This window comes from Sciurus carolinensis, chromosome 2, assembly GCF_902686445.1.
Source record: "Sciurus carolinensis chromosome 2, mSciCar1.2, whole genome shotgun sequence".
In the NCBI taxonomy this organism is placed as follows: domain Eukaryota; kingdom Metazoa; phylum Chordata; class Mammalia; order Rodentia; family Sciuridae; genus Sciurus; species Sciurus carolinensis.
Window position 1 is genome coordinate 25,536,790 of NC_062214.1, and position 17,961 is coordinate 25,554,750.

A 17,961-nucleotide genomic window follows, 5' to 3' on the forward strand; every position below is an offset into this window, starting at 1 on the left:
TTTTGATTTTTTCTTATAATGAAAATATATTATTACTATGATTCAAAGTGCAGTTTAAAAAAAATGTACCACCTGGCATCCTTGGTATCTCAAATGCCAGGGAAAGAGAGGCATTCTTGGAAAGAGAGAGAGAGAGGAGTTGACTAGGGGAACAAGCCGTTCCTTATAATTATGCTCTAACTATGTGGTATAAGGGTGGCCTTGCAGGCTGGTGGATGGCAGAAAAAGCATTTCTCTGTCACTATTTGGGTTTAGACCAAAGGTTGTAAAATGTCAGCCTCTGGTCAGAATTTGGCCAGGTGGACATATTCTCCTCAGGGTTTTAATTTCTCTTTTTTTGGGTGGGGGTGGGAACTGAACCCAGGACTTCCCACGTGCTGGGCAAGTGCCCTACCACTGAGCTACACGCCCAGTCCCTGCCCAGGGTTTTTAAAAATTGGAATTAACAATTATTTAGGAATTGAGCTATTTCACATCAGGATGGGGCTTCTGGTTCTCTTAGAAGAGCTGACGTATCTCGCGGCAGCGGGGATCATCTCCGTGATCAGTGGCAGCTCCGGGGTAGGGCGCCTGCCTAGCAGGTGAGGCCCTGGGTTCCAGCTCAGGTGCCCGCAGTGCCGCCAGCCTCGGTGCTCCTCCGTGTCCGTGATCTGGTCCGGCTTGACGGCCTGTGCTGCTTATTTGGCTTGAGCATTCTGGGGAGCAACTCGAGGTGGAGGCTTTGAATGAGTGCAGCTCGTCCGTGTGCGAAAGAGTCGACCGGTGCTTGATAGACGGTCACGTGCAAGGGGTCTCTTCTCATCCAGAGCTGGGCAGAAGCTGGCCTGATGCTGCAGTCCTCCCTCAGCACTGCCCCGTAGGGATGGCGGGGCTAAGGCCACAGAGAACCCTTGACTGCCCTGTTGGGCCGCCTGGGTGTTACCTACCCCAGTGACTCAGACTTCTGGTGACGGACTGCTGGGAGAGGGGGATCATTCTGGGGGCAAATCCCACACCTGTGGGGAGAGGGGAGAGTTTTCTGAAAGATGGGTAGAGATTTGCACGGTGAAGTTTTAAGGAAGCGGATGCTCCTGGAGGGAGGATGACAGGCAAGATCAGGCTCTGAGGACTGTGTGCCGGCACCCCGACATCCTGTGGGGGACGTCCTTTAGCTTAGGGCCTTCTCTATGTATTTGTCAGAAAAAGGCCGGAGTGAGGGGGAAGAACGAGGCCCGAGAGCTACCCTCCTTCATGCTCTTCACCTTCCCCCTATGGTAGGTGGAAAATCAGCTCCCCCAAATGTCCAGGCCTCGTCCCTGGGACCTGTGAATGCGCTCTGTTATATGATGAAGGGGAGTTAGACTGCGGCTGGAACGAAGGTTGCTGATCAGGTGATGAAAATAAAGAGATCATCCTGGATTATCTGGGTGGGCCCTGAAATCAGCAGGATGCAAGCAGAGGCAGAAGAGGGAGGACCGGAGAGATGACATGGCCTGAGAGAGCTAGTTTTGAAAGTGGAGGGAGGCACCGTGAGCCAAGGAAAGCAACTGGCCTCTGGATGTTGGAAAAAGGCAAGAGAAAGGGTTCTCTAAACCCCCAGAAAGGCCGGGTGCAGTGGCACATGCCTTCAATCCCTGCAGCTCGGGAGGCTGAGGCAGGAGGATCGTGAGTTCAAAGTCAGCTCAGCAATTTAGTGAGGCTCTAAGCAACTCAGTGAGACCCTGTCTCAAAATAAAATATAAAAAGGGCTGGGGATGTGGCTCCATGGTTAAGTGCTCTGTGCACCAAAAACAAACAAATAAATAACAATAAAAAAATAAAATCCCCAGAAAGGAAAATGGCCCTGTGATACCAGGAGTCCAGCTCAATCAGATCCCTGTTGCACTTCCACAACAAAAGTGAAAATTGAAAATAATAGATCTGTGCTGTTTGATGTCGCTAAGTTTGTGGTGATTTGCATAGCAGCGATAGAAAACGGACTCCAGGCTACGTGGGAGGGCCTCAGAGGGGCCAGAACGCAGCTTCCGGCCTCCTGACCGCAGAGTGAGGACACCTCAGAGGGTCCCAGCCCAGCTGCCCAATCGCCCCTGTCCAAGTTTCTCAAATGAGACTCCAGAGACGGACTGTAGTAACATTTCCCTGCCCGAATCCCTGACTCTCACAACCTATAAGAAAATGACTGTTTTTCTGCTGTTGTGCTTTGGGGTGTTTTTTTTTTTTTTGTGTGTGTGTGTGTGTGTGTTTGTGTGTGTAGTACCAGGATTAATGGGGTTGTTTCTTATGCAGCATTGTAACTAGAACAGTCTTTCTATCTAAAATATATTTCCCCTTTTCTTGTTGTCTGAGATGTCGTCTTTTTCCACAGGTAGCCTGGTATGGCCATGTTGGATTCTACACTCAAGAGGAAATGCTGATTAACCTAAGCCAATAACTGGTTTGAAGGTGGCCATGTGACCAATTCTGGCCAATGAGAAATGAAAGGAAGTTTCCTGGAGGACTCTGGGAGAGAACCAGGAAGTGTCAGGGACCAAGAAGAAGTTCTCATTCTGAGAAGGTCCTGACCTTTACGATAAGCAGCAGCCCAGGGAACATTTTGCAGTTGCTTTGCCCTGCACAAACACCCTGCAACTGGCAACTGACAGATTCACAAGGCACGCCCCTCCCCCCTCCTGGCTGATAGTTCTAACAATATGGCGCCTATGGCGCCATCCCTGCTTCTCTTCCGGGATTTCACCTTCCCGCCGGTGCGAACTTGCACCCTATCAGGAGCCCAATAGAAGAACACAGCCAACCAACCTGCGTCTCATCATACCCCTCATTCCCTCAGCATAAATACCCGTGTGAACAATAAAAATTTGCAGCTTGATCAGAACTCCTGTCTGGCTGTCACTCCCTGTGTCTCTTGTCCCTTCATTCCTTCTCTCTTAGGTTCGCCGTCCTCCGTCGATGTCCCGCGGGTTGGGATGGGAAGAACCAGCATTTTTGCTTCCATGGCCCTTTGCATGTCCACAGTTGATGCCTGGAACTGGGGTGATCATGTTGGAACCCTAAGGGTTGCCAGCCCAGGGCAAGCTGAGACTTAGGAGATGGCAGAATAGAAAGATGGAAAGAAAAACTGTTACACGTGTGATCAAAGAGGCATGTACCATGTTCATAGCAGCACTAATTGTAATAGAAAAAAAAAAATCCGACAGGTAAAAAAAAACACATTTAAAAATAAATTGTTTATGTTTGTATAGTGGAATACCATACAGTGACGAAAAAGAATGGAGTAGGCTTACATATCTCAATAGAAATAATCTTATGAATATAATATTGAATATTAAAAATAAAGCTAAAGGATACATGTAGTATATTTGAGCAAAGTGCAATACTATGCTTCACAGAACATAAGACATAAGAAATAGTATAAAGAAATGCATAGAATACACTAACAGCTATAATTTATGGAGTGCTTAGTTACTGGGTGCAAAGCATCATGCTAACAAATAATCTGATTGAATTCTCACAATAACCCTTAGAGAGAGAAGGTTATTTTTATTTTTATTTTTCTTGGTACTGGGGATTAAACTCAGGGACACTCGACCACTGAGCCACATTCCCAGCCCTATATTGTGTTTTATTTAGAGACAGGGTCTCACTGAGTTGCTTAGTGTCTCGCTTTTGCTGAGGCTGGCTTTGACCTCTCTATCCTCCTGCCTCAGCCTCCCAAGTTGCTGGGTTATTAATATCCCCATTTTCCAGTTGTGAAAACTGAGGCACTAGAGAGAGAAAGCAAATTATCCAGTGGCATATAGTAGTGCATTCCTAAATATTAAAAATCCCTGAATTCTATGGAATAGGAATTTCCACCTCCAATTTCATGATGAAGGAAAGGAATCCAAATGAGGTGCCCAAGATAAGATTAAACATGTTCTTTTTTTTTTTTTTTTTCTAGTTCCAAAATTTGTGCTTTTCCACCAATGTCTTGTCACATCCATGAAGCATGGGAATGTTAGCCTCCCTCCACACACACCCTACCCTTGAACTTGAACCAGATGGAGCTGAACCCAAAGCTCCCAGCCCATCATCAGTATTATTTTTAACTGAACCCTGAACTGAACCGAAGGGAACAGTGCTCAAATTGAAACCAAACTTGTATATTTTTTCAAGCTGTTGGACTAGAATATTCAAATAGTCTTGAGACAGAGACAATCACATGGATAATTCTATCCTAATCTCTTCACTCTGTATATTTTCATTTGTCTAAGGTCACATGCTCACGACAGAGCGGAGGGATTCTTAATCTTTATAAACCATTTGAAGAAATATTTTCCTAGCCTGCATTTACCCTTCCTCTCTCTTCCAGGCTATGGCAGGGATTTGGATGTCCCTGTGTCTGCCAACTGGCACCTCTGTGCTCCTTACCTTCTTTTACAGCATATGAGTTTTGTCCCCACATGAGTGAAGTGAGACATGTATTTCCCACCACCCAGGGACAGGGAGCTGCAGCCTGAACTGGATTCCTTGGGTTCTCCAAGCAGAAATCTCATGCTTCTGGCTGAGGAATGGAAACTTTCCACCAAGGCCAGTGATCCTCAGTAGTCTGAGCAGCCTGGCTGGGGTGTCTTGGAAGCCAGGTGGTCTTCATCTCATGTGGACCAGGCTAGCACAGTTTGTGACCCTCCCCCACAGCAAGCGGGGGGGACTCTGAAGAGATTGGGGGCCTCTGGGGAGATAGTCATCTTTCCAGAGCTTTATCATTTTTTTTCCATAACAGCATCCTCCCTTTAAGGTGGAAAGTCCCAGCTGGCGGCTAAGGACTCTTAAAGTGTTTTTTTTTTTTTTTTCTCTGCCCAGCCCCAGGGTATGGGGCAGAGACTCCTCCCCTTTTGTGCCACTCTGCTCTGGGTTTGTCCTATCAACAAATGGTGCAATATATATGAACCCTAACCACGATGGGACTAGACTTTCCTAAATTGCATTCTGGGTCTGTTACTTGCTAACTGCTATGTTGGCTCTATGGTCCTTTTTGCTCCAGTTTTTCTACCTGAACACTGGTATGCCGTGATCATATCACCACTTTTGAGGATTTAACAAATTAATTATGAAAATCACTCTGAAAAGCACCTGGTGGTACACAGGAAGAGGGATGCAACTATTTGCCGTTTTTATTGCATTGAACTTGGGCTTGGACGATTCATCTCTCCCTCACCTTCAGTTTCTCAGATCATATAATTAAGATAGCAGTTCCTCTCTGCTTTGACAACTGATCTGAGCTGACTACCCTTCCTTGCTGTGTGGCCTAGGATCAATTTCTTGGGTTCTCTTAACTTCTATATACTTTTCTATTAAATGGTACCTGTTAAGTAGAGGGTTGTGTTAAAGAAGAAATGAGAAGCATGTAGCATGGGGATCAATACTACTATATAGAAACAGCTTTTAGAAATTAGCTATATTTGTTTATTTGTTTTGATGGATAAAAAAGAATTTTCTAAAGCATAATGGGCTGTATCACTGGGAAAGCCTTATAGGTTTCCTCACATTTTCCCAACCATGTCTTGTTCACAAACTTAGAATCAGAGAGGTTGGGATAGGTTGCTTAACTGATCAATACCACATATATTTACTGAGCACCTATGATGAACCAGGTACTGTGGTGGGTGCTAGGGACAGAGCAGCACTTAGGACCTTTCCCTCATGGGGATTTTACTACTGTGGGGGAGATAGATGACATAAATATATGATACAAGTTCAGATTCAATCCCTTTCTTTTGCAGATAGGGAAACTGAGGCTCAAGAGGGAAAGAGATTTTCCTAAAGTATTTCTGTGTCATAAGGAAGACTCCCAGGTCTTCAAAATGAGACCAGCCTGGACAATTTAGCGAGACTGTCTCAAAATAAAATTTAAAAAATAGGACTGAGAATGGTAGAGCACCCCTCGGTTCAATTCCTGCACCAGAAACAAAATAACAAACACACGAAGCCCTTATCCTTGACAAACCCTGGTTCCCCCCAAATCTTAAGCAAGGTTTGTTGAATCTTCTCGGGTGAGGGAACAATTTTAAATACTTTATACATCTTAAATCATTTAACCCTCATGTCAACCTTGAGGGAGGGAATTGTCATGAATCCCATTTCATGGATGGGGAAACTAAGGCACAGAGGTGTGGAGGGGGACAGGGTTGAACTCAGACTTCTGGTCTAGGGCTAGTGCCCTCAACCACTGTGCTCTCCTGCCAAAGCTGGCTTGCACACTCTCCTTACCCCCATCCTGGTCTCAACTACTTCTTCCACATTCTGAGTGGCTTGGGCTAAGTGCTCTCTGGCCTCAGTTTCCCCATCTGTGAATGGAGCAGGATCGGATTAGATTTTTTCAGGGCCTTTGCTGACCACCCTGATTTCCTGTCCCTTATTAGTTTATAGTTATTTTATTCACTTATTTGTTTTCTGCTTCCCCTACTAGGCTGTGGCAGCTCCCGGGAGCACGGAGCATCCTCCTTGGGTTCACTGCATCTCCTGAGCCCCTGGCACTTAGTAGATCCTCAATAAATATTTGTGGGTGAAGAAGGAGGGAGCGGGGGCGGCCGTTCTCAGCTTTCTAGAGCCTGCTCTTGAACTCCTCGGCCCCTCTTCCTTTCTCAGCCTTGGCCTCGCGCTCTCCCTCCTCCTCCCTCCCTCTCACCTCCCCAGGCAGACTCCGGCCCTCCATCCGGCCTGCATTTTTCCGGGTTTGATATCATTTTTTCCACTCTCCCGGCTGCTGCCGGCTGCCTCTGCCAACTTTCCACAGCTAGAGCCCTCCCCCGACCGCAGGCCGGAGACAGCTTGGAGTGGGGGAGACCCTCCTCCTCTTTGCTTCCTCCAGCTGAGGTTGGGATGGAGGAAAAAGTGCCATCAGTGACCCGCTGGCGAGGCTTGGGGGAGGGGGCGCCGCTGGAGGTTATCGCTCGGGCGACCCTTGCTGCCCAGCTGCTGGAACGTGGTGGCCCACGTGCGGGGCCGAGGCGTCCGGGCAGGCAGCTGGCTGGGGGCGGGGGTGTCAGGAGTCAGAGACACGATGCATCTCGTTCTCCTCTCAAAGCGGTGACACCCCTTTTCGTCCGTCTGGCTGGAAACTCTTGACCTGACCCCTAACATCCACCCTGTCCCTAGCCAGGCTGGCCCCTCACCACCTCCTTCCTTCCTCACAGTGAAGGGAAGCAGCGAGAAGCCTGGGCCCTGGGGTCTAGTCCTTACTGACTGGGTGACTCTGAGGTGCTCACTTCCCCTCGCTGGGCTTCAGTTTCCACGTTGGGAAAATGCGCGAATTGGGTGGATCCTGGAGATTAATGGATTTGAGTTTCATGTTCATATCCCATTTCCCCCTTAAGTCGCACACTAAGTTGTATTTGAAAATCTGCCCCTCCCCCTAATATTTCTCTTTTTTTCTATTCCATCCTTTTCTTCCTTTTTCTTTCCTGAATGAACCCAGGGCTTCTTGTATGTTAGTAAAACATTTCCCATTTTCCCAAATTATTATTATTCTTTTTTGGCAAGGGGGTTTGAACCCAGTTGAACTCAGGGATGCCTCACCACTGAGTCACATCCCCAGGACTTTTTAATTTTTTTTAAATTTTGAGAAAGGGTCTTGCTACGTTGCTGAGGCTGGCTTTGAATTTGTGATCTTCCTGCCTCAGCCTCCTGAGTTGCTGGGATGACAGGCGTGTGCCACTGCAATGGCCCCATTTTGCCAAATTCTTCCAGAGCACTGTGGATAATTTGGGCATAGACCCAGTGCAACCATCCTGGTTTGGAATCCTGGCAACTTCACTTGTAGTGGTTCTAGGATCCTGTGTGTGACCCTGACCTGTGCCTGCTTCCTAATAAGTCAAATCAGGTTAATGGTAGCACTTTCCTCTCATGTGCTCTGAAGATTAACTAATGTTTGTGATGGCTTAGCACATAGCCAGTTCCCACAAATGCCAGCAGGTATATTGTCAGAATGAGGGCTGATATTCCTTCCAGATATTTTGTGAGTCTATAATTTAATTCAGTGGGTCACACTGAATTGTGGTTAGTTGTGATCCACTGTTTCTCTTAACGACCAGAGTCAGGGGTTCTCCCCAATGGTTAGGAGAAAAGCCCAAGAACACAATTGGTTCAATGACTTTATTGACACCCAGGCCAGCAGGCTAAATCAGTCTACAGTCTGTGTAGATAGGCGTGCAGGAGGTGGAGACACCTGGAAGAGCCTTCTGGGCATCACACTGGTCAGGTTTATTGTGGGGGGTTTTTGAGGGTTGCCCAGGGACAAGAAAGATTTTCACAAAAAACGCAACCACCATGTAAAAAAAAAAAAAAATTTTTTTTTCTACTTTATGTTCAGCTTGAGACTCTGGCCCCATAGTCTGTCCATTGCTTCCTCGGAGTTGAAGTGTCCTCGAAGCTCTGCCATCAGGGCAGCGGATAGGAAAGGTCTTTGATGCCAACTCCATGCAACTGCAACCTTGCCCCTCGGTGGCGTCAGTGGAGCCCAGAATGTACCCAATGTCCCTCAACCCCAGAAGGGTGGGTGGTCTCAGAGTACCGCCAGGTTGTGGCAGGACTTGGAGCGGGCCTTGAGTGCCCGGCGTCGGGCGCTGCGGGCAGTTAGGCGTGCCAAGAAGCGGCGTGCGCGCTGGCCAAGGCTAGCCCTCCTTCGAGGTGCAGGGGGCTCCTGGGCGGAGCTGTCTCGGCGACGCAAGCGCAGCTGCCGCACCACGCCCTCGAAGAGCTCGGCCACGTTGTGCTGCAGAGTAGCTGACGTCTCGATGAACTTGCAGTCGAACACCACGGCGCAGGCGCGGCCCTCTGAGGGGCGGGGTCAGGTGAGCCACACGGGAAGGCGGAGAAAAAGGTAGAAGAGGTGGATCAGTCTCAACTGCAAGCAAGTTTTCCTGTGCCCATACCTAGGGCAGGTTTCAGGGGACTCAAGAGAAGGAGTTAGTTCACAGACTACTGACTGATACTGATAGCAGAATGAGGCTGGGAAGACAGGGAGGTTAGGAGCAGGTAGGGACCAGGTTGAATGTTGAGGCCTGAACTCCTGGGCATCAGAATTACCTGGAGGAGCATGTCAAAATGCAGGTTCCCGGGCCCACCCTCAGGAATTCTGATCCTGGAGGTTTGGGATGAGGTCTGGGAACCTGTGTTTTAACAAAATCTCCTGCAGATAATGTTGCGGATTTTTGGGGATGCCTGTCCACAAAGTACATGGTCTTCCAACTCTGTGATGCACTAGGCGGTGAGACAGGGGCTTAAATTCTAGTCTTCCATGGCTGATGACTTGTGAAACTGGCTTTCCCATTCTGAGTCTCAGTTTCCATATTTTTAAAGATTTTACTCTGTGAGGAGGGCCATTTTAAGATCTCTATGGACCCCACCAGAAATATGAAACATTAAATACCCCCATCCCACTGTAAATATAACTGACAGATAACTGAAAAAGTTTTGTAGTTGCTAGTTGACAAAATATTATGTTCCTTTTAGACAATTAAAGCTTTGGGAAATTTAAATTCATAATTTTCTTACTTCATTTTGGAGCCAATAATGGTCATTTCTCAAACATAAGCCCTTGAAGAGCAGGTAGACACTGGTGGATAAAGTGTCTCTGATTAAGGGCACGTGGCGCTATAGGGAAATTCGAAAGGAAAGGAGTTGAGGTCAGTGCTGGTTCTGAAAAACTCCGGCCCCTGCCAAGGAGGACCGAATGAGTGGGGCTGGAGAATACAGAGATTGGCTGAGGACCAAGTGGAGATGCCAAGGTAGGGCAGATAGGGAAGGGGACTGGCAGAACTTGGGGACCAATTTGCCCAGGTGAGAGAGGAGGCAGGAATGGCTCCTAGTTCTCTGATCAGGCAAGTAGCTGCGGGATGGGGGTGGGTTGGCAGGATGGGGGTGGGCAGGCAGGGCGAAGAGCCCCAAGGAGAGAGCCTGGAGGAGGGGCAGAGGGGCTGAGGGAAAGAGGAGGGTGGGTGGAAGGCTCACCTTCCACGGAGACTTCCCGGCAGCGGGCCAGGTCCGCCTTGTTGCCCACGAGGATGATGGGCACGTGGTCCGCACGGTGTGTGCGCCGCAGCTGGATGCGGAGCTCAGAGGCACTCTCGAAGCTGCCGCGATCCGCGATGGAGTACACGATCACGTAGGCGCTGCCCACCTGTAGGCACGACTCCTGGCTCCAGCTTTCATCCTGTATGGGAGGGACCCCAAGGCCCATCCTCAGAGGGCGCCTGGCCCTGGCTGAGAAGGAGGCTGGTCTGGTCTAGTGGGTGGGAGAGGGTGGAGGTTATATTCTGGACAGGTTTGGGGAACAAATTCTATCATCATTTCCTGTGTCACCTTGGGAAAACCCTTGATCCTCTCTGACCCTCTGTTTCTCTGTTTGAAAAATTGGGTGGACACTACATCACTTGATTCTGTCATTCACTGATCACTTCCACAGGCTGGGCACTGGAGGCATGAGACTGACTTGGTTCCTTTTCCTGCTAAGGGAGAGGGGCCCGTGTGGCTTTGCCTGTTCAGCGCTTTTGTCGGGTCTCTGAGGAGGGTTTTACCTTGTTAGACATTTCTGTAGGCCTCTGCAATCCAGAATTAAGAGAAAAAAAGAGAGAGAAATGAAGACAGGAGGTAGACTTAAGGGGAGGCCTTTTCCAGGCCAGTTTTGAAGTGAAAGGGGCTAAAAAGCAACTGTGGAGTGTAAGTTGAAGGGGATGGAAGTGACCAGGGTCACTTTAAGAAGTGGAGTCCTTTCAAGTTCTTTGGCCAAGGAAAGGAAAGAAAGGGAGTGATTTCAATATTCCACTTTGGATGGTGACCATTTGTCAGGGACTGCACTCTGAAACATTTATAAGTGTTTAAGAAGACACATTCCTGCCCTCCAAAAACTCCTGGTGTGGAAGGGAGGCTGTGTTCGTCAGCTTTTCATTACTGTGACCAAAATACCTGACAAGAATAACTTAGAGGCAAAAAAGTTTATTTTGGCTCACAGTTTCAGAGGTTTGGTCCATGGTCTGCTGTCACCAGTGCTCTGGGCCCAAGGTGAGGTCAAACATCATGGCAGCAGGTCATGGTACCAGGAAGCAGAGAGAGGCACCCCTCCAGTAACCCACTTCCTCCAGTCACACCCCACTTACCTATAGTTACCACCCAATCCATTCAGATTATTAATCCAGCAAATGGATCAATCCCATTAGGTTACAGTTCTCATAATGTAGTCATTTCACCCCTGAGCATTCCTGTCTTAACACAGGAGCTTTTGGGGGACACCTCATATCCAAACCATCACAGAGGTTAGAGGAATGGAGCGTTCTAATGCAATGTGGTGTGTACCATCCAGAGGGCGATATACAAGCGGCCACAGGAGCCAGGTGGACAGGACAGAGGGTCAGCAAACTCAAGCTGGCAGAGTGTGGGAGGGCTTGCCAGTGGACCAGTAAGTGGGGTTGGAAAGGTTGAGCAGGCCAAGCAGAAGAGAAGAGATTCCAGACAAAGGGAACGTTGATGCTAAGGCTGAGTGTGGTAGAAGCATTGATTGTAAGGGAAAAGGAGCTAGAAAAGTTTTCTGATTACCAAATAAGATACATGAACAGGAAAGTATCAGATCTACAGCCAACATCATTGTCAAAGAGATGCATTCTCAACAGACACACTGATCATTCCCCAGGCCAAGGTACCATGGGGTGGAGTCAGACAGAGGTGGGTTCTCAACCTTGACTATGGATGGGTTCCTTCCTCCCTTGGGGTCCCAGTTTCCCCATCTGTAGGATGAGAAGGTGGGGCTTGATCATTTATTAATTATACAAATATTATGGAGGATTTGCTAGGTTTTATGATCACCAAAGCCAGGTGGTGCATGGGTTGGTAGGTGAGAAACCACTGGGAGTAGGATTCAAAAGCTAGATTCCAGACCCCACTTTTGGAGGTTCTTTTTCATTAGGTCTGGGGTGAAGCTTGAGAATTTGACTTTTAATACTTTCCAGCTGATCCTGATGGTCAGCCAACCTAGGGCACTACTGGGTGAGCCAAAGGCCCATCCAGTTCTGTACAATTATATCTGTTGACACCAGAGCATCATCTAGCCCAGGATGGAAAGGACAGATATTTATTCCAATAGGTTACTGCTACTGGGCCCTCTCTGGGAACTCCCTTTACAGTCACTGAAAGGGGAAACTGGGTTAGTTTCCTTATTTTTTTATTTTTTTATTTTTTTGGTGCTGGGGATTGAACCCAGGGCCTTGTGCATGTGAGGCAAGCACTCTACCAACAGAGCTACATCCCCAGCCCCTAGTTTCCTTATTTTATGGATGGAAAAAATAAAACAAAAGTTCAGAGAAGAGGAGAAAACGTTCTCAAGGCCTCACAGCAAGCTGGGTACAGACTTCTAGTTCCTGCTTTCTGGTCTAGTAGTCTTCATCCCTTCTCTCCAGAGTGGGACTCCTAATCTGATCACTTTTTTTTTACTCACTGGACCCTGCCCCACAGAATATTCAATTGCATCCAAATAATAGACCTGCACTCACCAGCCTGTGAGCTCCATGAGGCCAGGGCATAAGTCTGCCTGGTTTACTGCTGCCTCTCCAGCACCTAGCCCATGATAGACACCCACCAAGTGCTTCAGAATGAATGAGTGAGCTGAAGGTTCAGAAGGTGATGCTTCCAAAGGACATGGGTAGGAGCAGTCCTGGTGTGTACAGGCTACAGAGTGTAGGTTTGAATCCTACTTGCTCTCTGAGAAATTTTGACACATGACTTAACCTCTCTGAGCCTCAGTTTCTTCATCAGTAGAATGGGGATCAGAAGACCAACTGTATATTTCTTGTTTTGACTCAATGTCATACATCCAGTGAAAGAGGGTACACTGTAAAGGTCAGCTGCCATGATAAGAATCATGATTATTATGCTTATTTGGACTTGCATTACTTTTTATGCTTGTTAAGAGAAATTGGCCATTAGCTCCTGCATCCTCATTCTTCGGGCCTATCGGTGGGAATGTCAACCATTCTTGTCAATCACCCAACACTACCACTGGGTGGGGCCTCTTTGAGAGTTAAAGAAGAGTTCTACCCTTTAGAGAGTTGGAATTCCAGATGACTTTTGGATCCTTCTCTTTGCTTATATATATTTTCTCAAAGTTCCACAATAGGCATATATGACCTGTGTAGCAAGAGCAAAAGAAAATCCAAAGAAAATAGGAAAGTCAAAATACAGACATGTCCCTGTGTGCCATTAATGTCCTGCTTTGGAAGTGGGTAGGAAGGATACCCTTCAGTTTCTTTTTTCACTAGCTACCTAGTTGTAACTAACAAGAATTATCACATATAATTATCTGCCCCATTCAGCATTTATTCATGTTCCAAACTGGACTCACCTCGTGGAACTGCCTAAGAAAGTTTTACAATCAGTGGATGATGGGGTGGGGGTGTAGCTCAGTGGTAGAGCGCATGCTGGGCATGCTTGCCCAATTGAGGCCCTGGGTTGATCCCTAGCACCCAAATCTACCAAACAATGATAAAAATCAGCTGATGAGGAAGACAGAAGGAGCCACAGGAATGATTCACCATGTATCAGGCAAGAAAACCGTAGCTCCGAGTAGGTAAGTGAGTTGCACAAGCTATACAACTAGTAAGAGAAAGAAAGGGAGCTTCGGCCTCAGGCATCCTGGTGCCAAATGCAGTGTTCCTTCTGCGCAGTGTGAGTGGGTGGGTGGGGTCAGGTTGGTCATGATGCTGGGGAAGTGTGCGGGGGGAGAAGCACATCCTGGGGTGGGCGCCAGGAGGGGACCCAGGGAATGAGAGAAGGGATCAGGATTGTGAGGGTCTCTGTCTTTGGAAAGACTGCTTAGGAGCTGTAGGTTTTGGGGGAGTGCGCTCAGAATGGCCCTTGCCCCAAACCCTGCCTTGTATGTCCCAGGAGGGAATAGGAGTCTGGTGACAGGCCCAGTGCCTTTCCCCCAGGTCCTGCTTGCAGTGCCATACCCGTTTCTCGGCCTCCCAGGTGTCCATGACCACCAGTGTGGTGTCCTCGCCATCCACCGTGAGGGTCCTCTCATACACATCTTCTGCAACCAAGGGAAGACTGCATCTCAGGGAGGAGGGGCAGGCCTGGGGACATGTGGGGCTCCCTAGCCCCCCTTTCTGGTCCCATCACCCCCTCCATTTCTCTTTGGGAGTGCTCACCACACTTATTGATGTGTCTTTCCTGGTAGGTCAAGAAACTCCATGAGGAGCCCATGTTTCCCCGGCTGCCAGCACAGTCCCTGGCAGGTGGTAGGTGCTAGGAAGGTTGGTGTGGCGGATTGATCGCGTGCAGGTGGTGGGGTTAACCCGGGCTGGGAATCCTTCTGGTCCCACTATCTGACTTAGGGTGTGCGTCAGGCAGGTCTTGTTTCCTCTGGGCTTGGTCTGCCCATTTGTAACACATGCAGGTTTTAAGTCTGTACCCCCTTGTATGACTTCTCACTCTTGGGAGGGTTGAGACTGCAGAAAGAGCAGGGCCAGATTGTCCTCACCTCTTCTCTGCTTTAAACTAACCCCTTCCCTACTCACCCTGTGTCCTCTTAGCCAGTCCCACAGGGGTCTGTCTTTGTGTCTTCTGTCCCCGAATCCAATCATCCTGGGACCCTGGACCCTTCCAGCTCACTGCATTTCTTTTGAATAAAGCAACCCAGAGCCCAGAAATGGGGGTCTGGGAGTCTCCACTTTAGAGATTTTGCTGTAGGTCATGGTGGCCATAGTTGCGTGTCTGTGGGTCTGGGGACATCTGAGAGTCAGGGGGACTTGGGACTAGGAGTTTCTGAGCTGGGTAAAAATCTACCATTTCTTGACAGTTTTCTGAATTGCCCCCCTTACAACATGAAAATGAATCATACACAAGAATCATCCATGAAAAATGGGCAAATTTCTCCTATTCAAGGATTTCCCTCCTCGGACCACTGTGCAGGCTGCGTCCTGCACGATCCAGGTGAGCGTCATTCACGTCATGGTCTGCGTGAATGGTGCTCAGAGTTTGACAGTGAACATGACTCCTGCAACTGTTCTTTGGCAGCCCTGTGCCCCTGGTGACAGGCCTTTCACTCTTTGGGCTATATCCCAACCCATCCCACAAGGCCCTACCTCCCAGCTGTTCATGGTGGTCCCGCTCTTGTTTCCCAGCAAAGAGGCTGGCCAGGCTGGTCTTCCCTACACCAGGATCTCCAAGCAGCACCACCCGGTAGAGGGCTTCCCAGGAGCCTTCGGAGTCGCTGGATTCCGAGGACCAACCATCTGGGGCAGGTGAAGGTTTCCGGGCAGGAGGGTTGAGGGAGGCTGATTGGCCCAACCGGGGATGCTGGGATGGACTGGGGGTTGCTGTGCATAGGCGGCCAGGCTGGTGGCCCCGGGATGACAGGGTGAGTGGAGTGCTGGCTCTCCTGCGCAAGGGGGTCTTTGCTTCCTGCTGGGTGTTTAATGTCATCCTTGGTAGGGAAGGGCTTTGCTCACTCCTTCTTCCTTCCGTCCTCCTGAAAGAAGCAGGGATGGGCAGTTGCTTTGAGCCCCTCCTTCTGTAGGGTCCGGATGAGCTGTTGAGAAGGCTTCCTCCAGGGTCCCCTCTTGCTTAAATGGGAGGAAGCAGAGGTGCTTTTTGGGATGGGGTTTTCTGGCTTCAGGCCCAGGGTAAGTTCACCTGGAAGGGGTGAGTTGGCAGGGTGTGAACACACAAACACGCACATCCAGAGGCCATGTCCCATGCCTTAAAGACGGCCCACCCCAGGTGACAGACCGCAGCTAGGTCGATGTCCATCCCTGCACACCTCCACGTGCACAGACCTGCTCCTCCTTTAGAATATGAGACCCTTGTTACGAAAGGCATCAGAATTGTCCCCATCCGCCCTTCTCCCACTGGTCTCTTTCACACGCTCTGGGTTGGGGGTGCTGAGGTGGGTTGAGGGCCGCTGGAGGGTTTACTTCCGCTGCAAGATCCCATGGGGTTGGATGGGGTGGTTGGTGCCCTAGTAGGGCGAGGGGGGTCAGGGGATCCCTCTGGCTGTAACCCGAGTGCCCTGGTGTCATGGGAACGGCGTGTCCGGCCCGCCCCCTGCGTGAAAAATTCAGGAGCAGCCGGCGCTACAGCCTCCAGCTGTTGCTGGAGGGCGGGGGCTGCGAGCCCGCCAGGCCCCAGGTTTGGTGACAGGACAGGGTCCCGGCCGGGGACCCAGGGGGAGCCCACAGGGTCCAGGAGCGCATGTGCCATTTTCGGAGTCTGGGTCCGAGCTTTCCCAGCCCAGGGTCCCGGGTGTGAGTCCCCCGATCGCGGGGGAGGGGGCTTCCTGGTCCAAGGCTACCCGACCCTCCCGGCCCCAGGTCAGAAGACCCTCGCCCCGCACGCGGTTTCGAAGCTCCCCGGCCCCGCCGGCGCCGCGGAACCCCCCTGCAGGCGCCCGGCCAACTCCGCTCCAACTTGAGCAAGTTGGCGGCGCGCTGCGCGGAGCTTTACCTCGGCGTGGGGAGGGGTCCTCGTCCCCGCCGCCTCGGCCGCTGGGTGCTCCAGGCTGTACACCCTCCTCAGCGCGCAGCCCCTCAGGCCCGGCCCGCCCCGCCCGGGGCCGGAGGAGGAGCGCGACCCCGCCCCATCCAGCCCCGCCCCGCCAGGGCAGCCCCGGGGTCCCCGCCCCGAGGCCTGGGCCGCTCGGCGACCGTTTCGGGACTGCAGATCCCCGCTGACCCGCCGCTTCCAGGCCTGAGCGAGGTCGGGATGGCAGTGTCGGGGTAGCGGACAGAGAGGGGAAGGACGGGGACTCCGTTTTCCAGGGTCTGGATTCCCCTCTGCGTCCGCATCTGTCCAGTCCATCAATGTGGGACACCAACTTCGGCCTCACAAAATCCACTCTGCAGCGGGGTAAAGGTTCAGTTTCTTAGGTCCCAGGGTTTCGAGAATCTGCGTTTTATTTTTTATTTTATTTATTTTTTGGGGTACTGGGAATTGAACCCAGGGTTTCTTTCACGCTAGTCAATCAGCTCTACCTTTGGCCCAGCACCCCTCGCTTTGGAATAAGTATTTTAAACAAACGCCCAAGCCATCCTGATGTAGGTAGCTCTTGCACCACTTGGACAAACTCTGCTTTGGACAGAGGATTAATTTTGGGAAATGGTTTGGGGGAAAAGAGTCCAGAAAGTCTGTACTGAAGATTTCTGAATATCTGACTGCCCTGTCATTCATTCCTTTGCTCATTCACCAGCTGAGGAGCACTGGGGCTTGGGACTCAGGTCTCTGCCTTTCAGCCTATTGTCCCTTTCTGTCATAGTTCATGGCTTAAAAACCAGAACAAAGCAAACCAAACTCCCCAGCAATGTTGGAGGAGGAAAGACACTGATCTTGGCAGAGAGGCTGGCTGTGGGGCTGTGTGTGTGTTACTAGAGATTGAACCCAGGGATGCTCTATCCTTCTAACCACGTCTCCTGCTCTTTATTATTATTTTTAAAAAATTTTGAGACAGAATCTCACTAAGTGTCCTAGGCTTATTTGTACTTTGTGATCCTCCTGTCTCAGATTTTCAAGTTTCTGGGATTATAGGTGTGCGCCATCGTGCCTGGTTTCCTGTAACTCTTGGGGTGCATATGGGCATGGAGACCAGGCTGTACCTGTGGGTGGAACTTGTTGTCATGGCTGAGGGGGTTCAAGTGTCCAGCTTGGAACAACTCCTACAGCAGTGCCCGCAAGTCTTGTGTAGTTCCCAAACCCCTCATGCCTGACTTCCTTCCAAGGCGTGACCTTCTTGGCCTCCATTTCCCACCTGTGCTGGTGAGACCCCCTTCCTTCTTTGGAAGGGAGATAGATGACTTGGCTTCCAGGCCCAGCTCTGCAACTCATTTGCTGTGTGACCTCAGGCAAGTCAACTCCCATCTTTGGGTTTCATTTTCTTTATTTAAAACTGTATTCTGAACAGGTTATACCCTTGCTAAAATCCTTTGGTTGTCTAAAATACAAAAGCCTGAATTTGGCTTTCAA

General features: G+C 49.8%; 1 protein-coding gene across 5 annotated transcripts; it reads right to left on the reverse strand.

The window, feature by feature from the left end:
- Nucleotides 1–8,101: 8,101 nt before the first annotated feature.
- On the reverse strand, nucleotides 8,102–16,582 carry Rem1 (RRAD and GEM like GTPase 1). 5 transcript variants are annotated; one of them, XM_047540290.1, is made up of 5 exons: nucleotides 16,450–16,582; nucleotides 15,090–15,475; nucleotides 13,953–14,035; nucleotides 9,967–10,240; nucleotides 8,102–8,790 (listed from the first exon to the last, which is right to left on the reverse strand). In XM_047540290.1, exons 2-5 carry the CDS (start codon nucleotides 15,427–15,429, stop codon nucleotides 8,519–8,521), a joined length of 969 nt encoding a protein of 322 aa, XP_047396246.1. In that variant the 5' UTR covers nucleotides 15,430–15,475; nucleotides 16,450–16,582; the 3' UTR covers nucleotides 8,102–8,518. The 5 variants fall into 5 exon arrangements, with proteins under 5 accessions (XP_047396246.1, XP_047396249.1, XP_047396247.1 ...); XM_047540293.1 differs by having other exon boundaries at nucleotides 9,967–10,168; nucleotides 13,953–14,032; nucleotides 15,090–15,639; nucleotides 16,450–16,556; XM_047540291.1 differs by having other exon boundaries at nucleotides 13,953–14,032; nucleotides 15,090–15,639; nucleotides 16,450–16,556.
- Between the last annotated feature and the right edge of the window lie 1,379 nt (nucleotides 16,583–17,961).